Below are 12,852 nucleotides of genomic sequence, written 5' to 3'. Positions count from 1 at the left end.
ATAAATTGGACCTGAAACAAATGAATTAGAGGAGATGTAAAAAGGGAAGAATAAAAAGGGGGAATGTATTGACAAATGGTTGTCCAAGTGTCCAAATTAAACTATCTAGAAGGAAAGTAGTGATTAGAAACAGTTCTCTGTGGTCTTATGTATGTCTACACAAATTAGTCCGCGAGTTGATAACATGAAAAATATCTTGGATAGAAACAATGTGTGCCTTATTAACCAGATGATTTGCTGAACTTTCCTTTGCAAATGAACGCTTGCTGTTGTTGAGAGTGGACACTGCCTGAGTTTACCAGATGCAGTTCTGCCATTATATGCAAAAGATTAACAGAGGAGTAGAAGCTTTGTCACAGCTTTTTATCTGAAATAATACGGAACCGTTTAAAATGGGAAGCTACAATTTTTCTCTGTCAAATCTTATCAGAATACACTGTGCTTATTTAGTTAAGATATTTGCAAAGATCACAGTCATTTCCTATTTAAAATCTTCTGTTGCCTCCCCTCTTGCTCACAAGACAAACCACACTCTTTACAAGGCACCAAACTTTGTCTTTAGCTTGTTTTCTGACTGTATCCACACAGCCTTTAACCTAGTAGTCTTCATTCTGATTCCCCTAACACCCGCCTCAATTAAAAATATTTTGTAATAGCCTTTTAACTATCCTGAAACAAAGTCTATATTTTTGATCTACCCAGAAAATAAAATCTATTTTAATATCTGAAAATAGTACAAAGGAAAATAATCCTTATTAAATAATAAGTATTTTAATAGATAAATACTCTGGCATTTCTGCATAATATACATACATATTGATGTACATCACCATGAATTTGACAGCTCAAATGTAGACTGATAAATATAATTATCATACAATTATAAACAAAGTCATAAAATCTGTGAACTTCCAGTGGGAACATTAGAAGTCTTGCTGGCTTTGGAATAGTTGTTCCTTTCATGAATCTGCCCCTTCATGGCCTCCCCAGTTTTTACCCACTAAGTGCCAGTATACTCCCCCCAGTCATTTGTCCAACTGATTGATATATATATCTTGCAAATCTTCAAAACGCCCCTACGGTGGTGTTGCAGAATACATTGGTGATGCAACTTTCCATTCCTTGAACAGACGTTGATTTTTCAAGTTATTCTTTTGTTTTTGCAGCCCACTAGGCTTGGACTGCCCTTCCCTGTTCTACCTGCTGTTTAAGGTACAGCTTGTATCCTGCCTCCACTGTGACTCCCCTCCTAACTACTGTATGTGTCATCATTCTCATGTCTCTCTGTGTTCCCACAGCTCATTGCTTGAAATACATATTATAGCATTATCACACTGTGGTTGATAGTTGGTTTTCATGTATGTCTCCTCCCCAACAATGGGAACTACAGAAGACAGTACCCACACATTTTCCACCCACAAATCTCAGCACTGTGCCTGGCACATAGTTATGCTTCCTAGATGGCATTGAATGAGTAAATGATCTCTTCTTTTTAGATTTATGGGCAAATGATAAAGGAACCTATATTTGTGAAGCTGAAAACCAGTTTGGAAAGATCCAGTCCCAGACAACAGTAACAGTGACAGGACTTGGTAAGATCAATTAGGTGCTTAGGTATCAAGCTTTTCAAAGTCATCAGACTTCTTTTACTACATTGGCTCTTGCTTTTGCCACTTTAAATAAAAAAACAAAAACAACAGGTAAGTATTTGACTACTAAACTAGCCTCTCCCTCCCCCATCCTATTTCAAATTTCATGGGATGTTAGAACTGGAAATAACCTTAGAGATCATCTGCTCCAAGTTATCTTCCATTTGAAGAAATGAAGGTCAACTTGAATAAATTGATTTAAGTCTAAATATAAATACATACACACAGAGTCATGGCATTCTTTTCTGTTTCCCTTTTTTACCCTTATCATTTTAAGCCCACCTGAATTATCTTTGAAAATAATATGAAGTAGGGATACCGTATCATTTATTTCCAAGTGGAAAGACCTAATATGAAGTAGGGATACAGTATCATTTATTTCCAAGTGGTAAGACCTTTGTCTCAATATCTTTATTGAATAATCTCTTCCCACTGATTAAAATACCCATTTGGTCATATGCTAAATTTTAATTCCTATGTCTATTCCTTGGAATTCTATTTTTTCACTAGTACTACATTGTCTAATTTATTATTTTATGTGATTTTTAGATCTGTCATGCCTGTTTCTCATTAAACACATTTATAAAATTTTCTTTCTATATCTTCCTTTATTCATCAACATATAATTAAATTTTCTAAATAGAATATCTGGGGATTTCCCTTGATTTGTGTTAAGTTTATTAAATAATTCCTAGAAAAGAACATCTTTCCATCTAAGAGAGTCCACCTCATTTTATTTGCTGGAGCTGTTATGACAGCCTCCTCATTGATCTTACCCTTCTGGTTTTTTCCTTATCCAATAAATCTTAGTCATAATTTTCAGATTAATATTTCCTTAGAATGGTTCTGATGATCCCACTTTTTAGATTTATAAGTACTCTCCATTTGTCCATTGCATACGTTGCACAATTTCTTGGCTTGACAATTTTTGCATTCCATGCCATAGACTAATTCTTTTTACTTTCTCTGCTTCTATGCTATTACCGGCCCTCTTGCCATTCCCTCTGCTTAGAAGGGTCTTTTATCTCTGTCTTGCAATTCAAACCCATTTACATTTAAAAATCTTGTTCTTGAGAATTTAGTTTTTTTTTAAGAGCATAATTAATAGTCATCTTGGCCTTTTAGAACATTTACCTTCTTGCTTCTCCCTGGGCCTATGTCTCTGCCTCTCTCTCTGTGTCTCTCATGAATAAATAAATAAATAAAATCTTTAAAAGAAAGAACATTTGCCTTCCTTTCGGGTAAGATAGAGTTGATAATACCTGTTTCTCCTGACTTAGTTGCTCCACTCATTGGAATCAGCCCTTCAGTGACCAGTGTCATTGAAGGACAGCAGCTTACTTTGCCTTGTGCTCTGTTGGCTGGAAATCCCATTCCAGAACGTCGGTGGATTAAGAATTCAGCCATGGTAAGAACATTATAAATCCGTGCGTTCACATTTCTAATTTTCTTGCATAAGAGACAATTTATTCCAACCGTTGACATTTCAATTTAGTATATATACCAAAATACATTTTGTAAGTGTAACACCAGAACTTTTTTTCAGTATTCAGTTTATGTAGTTTACATTATTTTGGAATTAATAAGGTGGAGAAATAGTCAATCGTGTGGTTTTTATAGTTTTGCATTAAATTCAATGCAACTAATAAACTCTTCAAAATATGTAAAAACTGAAGCAAATATAAAATTACTTTTATAGCATTTAAATATTTTCATATCCTCTTTGTAGGATATAATAAATATCAATATTTTCATAAAATTCTTCCATTTATTAATTTTAAACATTATATCTTTTATGAACTATTTGAAAATATGGATCTATTTTGTATCATTGTTTTTTAGTGTATAAATTTGGATTATGAAAGAATGTGAAAAATTTTCACAGTTCTAAGGAATTTTTTTGCAAACATGCTCTCTCTGGCAATAAATTTCCACCTAGTCAAGAGCATTTTTCCTTCCATTTTCCAGGGTAGTTAGACTCACTTTCATTTTGAAGTGCCAATTAGAAATGACTTGACTCCATGGAATAAGCTGTCAAATTATTCATATTTGCATTAAATCCTAAGAAAAATTAGTAGATCTCACTTAATAATTAAAGGCCCTTACAACAAAGGATGATACTATTTGAGCACTAAGATGTCCTGTGATTGAATAAAACACATCAATGGCACAGCTGGAGTGATCATTTTTAACAGAAAATATTGCCAACTTTCTCTGTCACAGTTCCTAGATCATACATTGCCTCTGATATTTGCATCTGTCACAGAAAAGGGTGAGTGTTGAGATGAATCACATTCTCTCAGCTTGAATGACTACCTACTTGCCAAAATAAAAATATCAAATGGCTTGCAAGTGGTGGTACAATCTTCTTGAAAAAGAACAAATTAGTGAAAAGTAAAAGTGACTAGTAGAATTTGGTTCTGAGTGATAACAGAGATCAAAGAGACACAAAATAGAGACATCACTTGACTTGTTTCATGTCAAGTGATGTCTCTATTTCATTCCTTTTTCCAACATGTACATAACTCCAACAGATATTAGTAGGTATAATTTTTGGTGGTATATTAGGATGACATACACTTGATTCTACTCTTGGTAACATTTTATGCTTATCATTTTTTACATAAGGGTGTTAAGAATAATTTGTTATAAGACATTTAATAACTCAGTTAAAAAAAACAAATCTGGTTTATGCTTAGGGAACATTACCTTTTAAATTAAGTATGACTTTTTTTTCCTTTAAGTTGGTCCAAAATCCTTACATTACTGTGCGCAGTGATGGGAGTCTCCATATTGAAAGAGTTCGCCTTCAGGATGGGGGCAAATATACTTGTGTGGCCAGTAATGTGGCTGGAACCGTTAACAAAACTACCACTGTGGATGTGCATGGTAAGAGACACACCCATTGTAATTCTTTCCAAACCACGTTCAAAGCTAGGTTTATGTCTCTAAATCAAATAACTCTGTCTTCTAGTTGTAAGAAGTAGATTTTTTCCCTAATTGTTATTCTTAACAAAAAGCCTTATTTCTTGAACACTATTTACATTGTTAAGGCTGTTTCCAGAATTCCCTTTGCTACATACACAGAAAGGCTTTATTGGAAGTCACCAGCTGAGTCTGGCCAAGGGCTTTTGTAAGTGGTTTCTTAATTGATAAAAGTGAGCTCAGTTCTCAAAGAGTTATGTTTAAAAATACATTTTAATTTCAGACAAGCTGAATTTATTATTCCATCCAAATTGCCTTTTCTTTTTGGATTGTGCAACAAGCATGTCCTTACTAATGACCCCTTTGTGTGTTAGCTAGAAATGACCTAAACTTTTCTAAAGGCCACCTCATGTGCTCCAAACAATCTTTTCGCATGTTAGATAAAAGGTCACAAATAAGAATATCCAAAAGCTATCTCTTTTTTCCATTCATGACTAACAGTCACGAACTTTTTACATCTCAATAAATGACAACTTCATAGTTTAAGAAATTGTCATAAATTTTTTTGTATGTTTTCTTTAAAGACTTTGCAACATTGCTTTTTAAAGTGTGCTATTAAAAAATAGTTCTGTGTTCAGAGATGAAAGTAGCACAGAACATTTATTTTTAGTGAATTCATCCTTTTTTTAGGACATGAATTGGAGAATCCGGTAATTTCCACATTTTGCTTGGCCTATGTAAATTGTCAATGGATGCAGACCCTCTTCTTTTTTAACGTCTGTTTCTTTTTTAAGATTTTATTTATTTATTCATGAAAGACACAGAGAGAGAAAGACAGAGACGTAGGCAGAGGGAGAAGCAGGCTCCAGGCAGGGAGCCCGATGTGGGACTTCATCCTGAGACTGCGGATCACGCCCTGGGCTACGGGCAGATGCTCAACCACTGAGCCACCCAGTGTCCCTATGTCTGTTTCTTATTGTAAATAACCTCCTCTGCCTCTCTCAATCTTATGTGCTGGTTATACCAGCCTCCACCAACATCACATGAGATACTCTTGAAGAAATACTATTTTAAAGAAATATTAAAGTAACACTAAATTATAGTCTAAAAGAATAAATGCATAATGCCAAATTGAATATAATTGTGTTTAACTATTTTTAGAGAAAATCAGTCCATAGATTTCCTGGAGAGTGCTTATGGATTGCCTTGAGACTCGTGTATAGAGATATAATCATGTGACCTCCATAGAATATTGTGTTGAGGATTCTGAGGCAAATTTCTACTTGAGTGAAAGAGTGATATGATCCGCTGGTATGTCTGCCAGATAAGAGGGGTGAGGAGACAGGTGAACCAGTGATATGGTTTATCATGATGCCCTGAGTGTTGACAATTAAAAGTTAAAAAGATCACGACATTGTTTCATCCATCTTAGTCCAAAATGAGTAACTGATTTAGTTACTAAGGTTAAAAAAAATCAACCCAGACATTTGACAGGAGCTAAACTGAGCAACCTTTAGCCAACAAATTAGTTTTGAGTTGGCTATGATGCAATATCACAGGTTCTCCATACCTCCATATTCATGTTCATTAGCATTGCCATGCCTTCATTACTCTGCCTCGCCACTTCTAAGAATACTCATTAAAAGCTCTCAATGACCTGTTCTTAAAAGGATGAATTAATGCTGCAAATATAAATGTAAACTAAAATGGCAAACCCTTCAGTTGACATCTTGATTTATGTCGGTGGACAATCTGGAAAGAAACACCTCTTGCACAGTCAGATGTCATCAGACTTGAAAATGCCTAAATTTGCCACTTTTCCTCATAGCTGTCAAACTTACTTTGTATTTGAGAAAATGGCTTATTCCAGTGTTGCCACAAAATTACAGTAGAGTTGAGAGTTGACTCTTCCATGGTGATTCTGGAAGTTAAATTTGTTGCATTAGAGAGTAGCCTGACATAAAAGTATCTGCGATTTTTTGCCAATTTTTTAAAGAAGAAATTATCTAAAGAATAAGCCCAGCCTTAGGAAAATATGAACATATAGCAAAGCTAATTTAAGCCTTCCAGGGAAGTTTTTGCATAGAGATCTCTGGTACCTCTAGTTCTGGCAAACTTCTCCTGAGAGTAATTGTGATAATTCTAGAGAAATTTGACTCAAAGTCAAGAGACACAGTGAGTGCTTGAGCCCTAGGGAACAGCTTCAGTCTCATCTTTCCAGGGGAAGGAAAGGAACACCTGGTATATATGGGGTTATGTTGTGTTAGTTGTACTATGTTAAGAACTTCCATGTATGGGAGCTTGTTAATCAAATTCATTATTTTGAGAACATTGAGTATTGATAATTTTTCACATGCAAGTTGCCTATGATTAATTGAGATATGCACAAAATGGAATAATTAAGTCTTCCTTTTCCTTTTGCTTCTGCTCATATAATGTTAATTCTTCAGTTGCTTTCTAAAGTCATAGGTATGTTATTTTTCTTAGTGAAAACTACTGACTTAGAATCCAGTATTTTAGTCTTTTAAAAGGCCTTGCAAGTTTTATTGTTGAATTTCTTTTAAGAAAACAAATCCTTTTTTCTAGGTTAAATTTCGTACCTTGTTATGTTGTTCTTGAGAATGGACAGATATTAAATGCATGACAGTTAAACAGTCCATTTCTCTGGCAGTAGGCTTATGTCAGCTCACTGCAGCTGATTGGGTCATGAACAACAATGAAGGGTATGTATTAAACATGTAACTCTTGGAATGTAATTCTACTTCGAGTTTCCAGGAAAACATGGATTTTCTTCAGTCTTATTTTTGTTAGGAAAGTTAACTTACTAAGCATAATTTACTACTTGATTTTATGTTTTTATTAAATTCTTCAGATTACAGTTACTGTGTTTCCTTTATTACACTCCCTTACAAGTTACCCTACATTTCTATTGGAAAATGTTGTCTTAGCTACAAATATGCGGTATACCCTAAAAATATACAACTTTAAACATATGAGGCTAAATGGAAGAACCGATGCTCAGATTTTGAACATTGCCACCTTTTTCAGTGCTGCCAACCATTCAGCATGGGCAGCAAGTACTCAGCACAATTGAAGGCATTCCAGTAACTTTACCATGCAAAGCAAGTGGAATTCCCAAGCCATCTATCATCTGGTCCAAGGTAAATGACCTATCTAGTGGCGTTTTGTTGTTGTTGTTATTGTTTAAAGATTTTATTAATTTACTCATGAGAGACACAGAGAGAGGGAGGCAGAGACATAGGCAGAGGGAGAAGCAGGCTTCCTACAAGGGAGCCCAAGGCGGGACTTATCCCCAGGACCAGGACCCCAGGATCATGACCTGAGCCACTGAGCCACCCAGGTCCCCCTCTAGTGGTGTTTTTAATGTTCGTGTTATAACAACGTTTGGATATTTTTAGTCATAAATGGAACTTGTGACTGTACCACAGAATTTTATAAAAAGGAAAACCCATGCAGTCATACCACTTGGAAGGAACCTTAAAATGTCCTTAGTGCCATCACCTGTCTGATGCTTGAATGACATTAAGAATGCAACAGTGAACACCAACATAACACATTCTGTACACCAGGAACCATTCTAAACACTGCATGCTATAGCAGATCCTTTTTTATGCTTGCCACATCCCGTCAGCCCTTGTGATTTTCAGCGCAGCTCTGGTGGACAGCTCCATGCTTTCTTCCAGAATCATATTTTGTGCATGTGCCTCTCTGGTTTTTGGACTCAGGGCTTGCTCAGAAGGCCACTCAGCCTGAGATCAGGCAGCCAGGAAGTGTAGGGGCATTAACACCTTTGGGGAGCAGGTGTCCTATGTAAATGACCTGCTTCTCATCCCTCAGAAGTATATTTCTGGGTTGCTTCTACATAGTTTCTCAAAGGATCCCCAGCACACAGAAGCTTATCAGCCCAGCCACAGAGGAAACAAGAACCCTGAAATCCTTTTTAGCTTTCCTTCCTTCTGTGCCGCACTCTCCCACCTGTCTGCTCGAGACTCTGGGGATCACTTTCCAACTAAACTTCTTGCCTCCAAATCTTTGCCTCAGACCCTGTTCTTTTAGAAAGCCAAAAAAAAGTTCTATATGAACTCATTTATTCCCCTCTATGTTGCTATCATGAAGTTGTCTGGCTTTTACTTGTATTCTTGCAGTGAGGAAAAACCCATTTCGGAGGAATTCCTTTTTGTCTTTGAACAGTCATGAAAATAGCACATTTTATGAAAATTAATTTAAATCTGGCATATATTGGTAATATAAAAGCTTGGCATAAAAACAAGCTGTGGCATTTGTATAATTAGCATCACAACCAATGTATCTTACCATACCATCTAATTTTATATATCTAAAAAGTTCTGAAATATAAAGAAGTTGGTGCTGACATCTGTAAATGAAATAAAAAGGTTAAGATTTCTGCATTGTGGACACAAAAATATCATGGTGAAGCCAATCCCCAAACTGCACAGTGTCTAGTACTGTGTAGAAATTTAAGGCATTTTAGGAAAATATAAAAATGAAAGGCCAGGGTGACCTTTGTGCTGTGATAAAGTGCAGAGGTGAAGAGTTTCGACTGCCAGGGTTCAAGTCCCAGCTCTACCACTGACTGAATGTTATACTCCACATCATCCTCAAGCTTTTATCTGTAAAATGGGGGTTGTGGCATTTCCTGCTCTTACGATTGTTTTGAACATGAAAATAGTTAATTCATGCGAAGTGCTTGAAACAGTGTGTGGCTTAGCAGAAGCATCATCCCATTCATTACCATTATCATTACCATTATTCTCTCCCTTTTTAAATAGCTCTGGAACAAAGGGGATGTGGTTCAGTAGGAAGAAATACCACCTTTGGTTTCTTTGCTTCATTTTTCATACAAATCACTCTCTTCAAATTAGCATTTTTTAAAATCTAGTATTTTCCCCCTTGAGATTCTTTTCCTTCCTCTCTTCCATTTCAGACATTAAGTCACTCCTTTATTATCTTACAAAACACTTTGCTCTCTGTTGTGTTTTGCAGAAGGGCGAGCTGATTTCCACCAGCAGTGCTAAGTTTTCTGCAGGGGCTGATGGAAGTTTGTATGTGGTGTCACCTGGGGGTGAAGAGAGCGGTGAGTATGTCTGCACCGCCACCAATGCAGCCGGCTACGCCAAGAGGAAAGTGCAGCTGACTGTCTATGGTGAGAGCCCCTGGAGGAATGTTTTTCTTTGACACTGTCTGCTGGCGCCAAAACTCACATTTCTCTCCCAAATCATATTACTAGGGGCTGTTCTCCTAAAGTGAACTATGTTTACAAAACGCATTTTTACTGCCAACCAGCATCTCCTTTGCTTCGATTCTGATTTAAAGGCAGAGTAATTGTATAGCCATTCGGAAAAATTTTATGGTGTTTTACCAAGGAGTATGCTTATTGCACCCAACCAGCGTCAGAAACACTCAGTTGAAACTCCTAGCAAAGCCAAACCTCAGCTATGTCTTGGTTAGCACTCTGCCTTGAGGGGTTACTTTTACAGATGGCAGACTCTTTAAAAGGGCATTTCAGCTGACCTCTTCATTATGTTCTGAAAGGAAGAGCTAAAAAGGGAAACTTTCTGGTCATTTTTTTTCCTGCTCTCATTATAATTGTGTTCGTGGAAAGTTTTAGATATGCCCTGAAATTTTGGAATAGGCAGCATCTTTTGTACATTTTTAAAGAATATTAGTAGTCCGCATTTGTACGTTAAATGCTTTCAATGTACTATTTCCTTTCCCAAACGTGTTTATTTTAGTAAGGCCCAGAGTATTTGGAGACCAACGAGGACTGTCCCAGGATAAGCCTGTTGAGATCTCCGTCCTTGCAGGGGAAGACGTGACACTTCCATGTGAAGTGAAGAGCATACCCCCACCCATCATTACCTGGGCCAAAGAGACCCAGCTCATCTCTCCCTTCTCTCCAAGGTAGGGCATCTGGGATGAATCTTGAGATGCAAAAAACATAATCTCTTGGGGGCAGATGGCTATATCTATTCAGGTTTTTAAATGTTTCAAAAAATAACTTAAATTTGAGATAATTCACACATAAATTCACATCTGAGCCTAAAGAAAATATATATACCTTCTAAATCACTCTTTAGTATTAGAAATGCTAACACCCAGCTTTGACATAATTTCCCACGAGTGCATAGTACATGGTAGCTATTGAAATGGAGCATATTTGTATGTAGATTTGTGTTAGTAGAAGTGCATAGTACACATAGCATCTCGTTAATCCCATAGGAACAGTAAAACACAACGACTACTTTAATATCTAAGGTTTGACTTTCATTAGATGGTTTTGTAAAAATCTTCTTGATTAAACCCTTACAGATTTAAAAGTCCACTGAGATAATAAATTTGATAGGCTAAGTGATGTGCAAAGCAGAATGCCAGAGCCTTTGAGAGTACCACCTTTGTTGTTATGCAAATACAAGTTTAAATTTACCTCCACCATTTAAAATTTGTCTGAAAGGTTTGGCAATTCTTTCAATTGAACCTAGTATTTCTTATTTATAAAATGGAGTTAATACTTACCTGAAAGGATTATATAAGCTAATATACATTCCATACCCCGTTTCCAGTTCTCAGGGAATTACTATTTTAGCAATTACTATTTTAACTCAATATCATGTGAGAAGTAACTGGTGGAATGAGAATTATAGTCTCTGGCTATGTCTGTTAGACTTACTGATGTATAGTTATGAAGCTATATATATATTCATTATACTGTAGTTTCCCTACCACTGGTGAGGGTGAAAAAGATAATTAAGAACTACTTTCCATAAGCTTACTATTTCTTTGAAAAATATTTGCTTTGGATATTTTTGCATGACAGAAATATCATATTATGGATACAGTTGAAGTTTCATTGTTTTCCTCCCCAATTCCTTTTCTCCCTCCCCAGGGGCAAATACTGCTACAGACTTCATTTGCATCCTATGCATCCATTCTTAGACAGTATAGAATTTGTTTTCTGTGTTTTTAATTTTGTTTTGTGTGTCTGTTTTCAATTTGCCATGTAACATATATTTTTATTTCTACTGCTTGCTTTATTAAGTGAACATTTTTATACGCATAGAATTAGTTTATTCATTTTTAACTACCGTATGCACATTCTACATTTTGTTTACACATTTCCCAATGTATGGACATTCAGGGTTTTGTTTGTTTCTGTTTGGTTTGGTTTTGGTTTTGGTTTTTTGGTTGTACAAATGAGGCTTTTTAGTGAATATCTTTACGTATGTCTCTTTGTATACACAGGAGCAGTTCTAGGAGCAGTACCTAGAACTATAGTTTCTGATCATAATTAATTCCTACTTTCAGCTTTGTAGACAGGACTAACTTTCTGATCAAAGAGGCAGTACCGATTTACCTTTCTTCCATTAGAATATAGGTGTACCTATTTCCCCATTATCATCAGTGCATGGTGCTGATAGACTTAACCATTTTTGTTGTTCATATGGGTGTGAAATGGTGTCTTGCAAATACCATAGTTTTCATGTGACTGACTTCCAGGGAGCCAAGAATGCTTTTACTTGTTTGTTGGTCATTTGTGTCACCTATGACTTGCTTCTTTAAACCTACTGCACAGACTTCTGGTGACTTGTTTGTCTTTTCATGTTGAATATAGAAATTTTGTCTGTATTCTTAATAACAATCCTTTGTTTTATGTGCTGAAAATATCTTCTCTCAGACCACTGCAAGGCTTTTAATGTATGATGTTTGATTGTACAGAATTTTACATTTTTTATGTAGCTCACTGTACTAATCTATTGTTTTTAAGATTTGTACTTATGAAGAATATCAATATGGCCACCAGTGTTTTATTCTAATATTTTAAGTTTGTTTTTCACATTTTGGACTTTAATCCATCTGAATTTTTATGTTGTGTCTAGTATTAGGTAGTGCTCTATTTTTTTTATTTATTTTTCCCATGTGGAGAACCTGTTGCCCAGCATCATTTTTTAATTGTTAGTATAATCAATCCTTTCCTTGCTCTTTATGATATCACCTCTGTTATTGCATGTTACATGTTGGATTCTTCTATATGCTTATTTCTTTGGGGGGGAATTCTGTCCTTAACTATTTATTCATTTTTCTGTCTCAGGGCCAGTAAGTAGAACAACTTTTTTTTCCCTAGGTTTATCAGAAATCTCAATATTAAGCAGGTCTATCTGGCCCTCATCCTCTTAAAGCCATTTCAATACAAATAATGTGATAACATTTTTAAATGTAGATCTGGCTCATTCAACTACAT

The 12,852-nt window shown here is 35.8% G+C and overlaps 1 protein-coding gene across 4 annotated transcripts in view; it reads left to right on the top strand.

Moving 5' to 3' along the window:
- The window catches only part of HMCN1 (hemicentin 1), a 464,969-nt gene that overhangs the window by 245,175 nt on the left and 206,942 nt on the right, over nt 1-12,852 (top strand). For 3 of the 4 annotated variants that reach the window (XM_077901922.1, XM_077901921.1, XM_077901923.1), the window contains exons 17-22: nt 1,497-1,592; nt 2,930-3,057; nt 4,394-4,538; nt 7,623-7,735; nt 9,600-9,759; nt 10,349-10,517. In XM_077901922.1, the coding sequence (XP_077758048.1) occupies nt 1,497-1,592; nt 2,930-3,057; nt 4,394-4,538; nt 7,623-7,735; nt 9,600-9,759; nt 10,349-10,517 (811 nt within the window). Of the gene's footprint in view, nt 1-1,496; nt 1,593-2,929; nt 3,058-4,393; nt 4,539-7,622; nt 7,736-9,599; nt 9,760-10,348; nt 10,518-12,852 lie in introns of those variants that run through there. The other variant, XM_077901924.1, reaches the window with a different exon arrangement.

The sequence above is a fragment of the Canis aureus genome, chromosome 6 (genome assembly GCF_053574225.1).
Source record: "Canis aureus isolate CA01 chromosome 6, VMU_Caureus_v.1.0, whole genome shotgun sequence".
NCBI classification, from domain to species: Eukaryota; Metazoa; Chordata; class Mammalia; order Carnivora; family Canidae; genus Canis; species Canis aureus.
The sequence above is the reverse complement of the archived record's forward strand: the minus strand, read 5'-3'. Positions and strand labels throughout refer to the sequence as shown.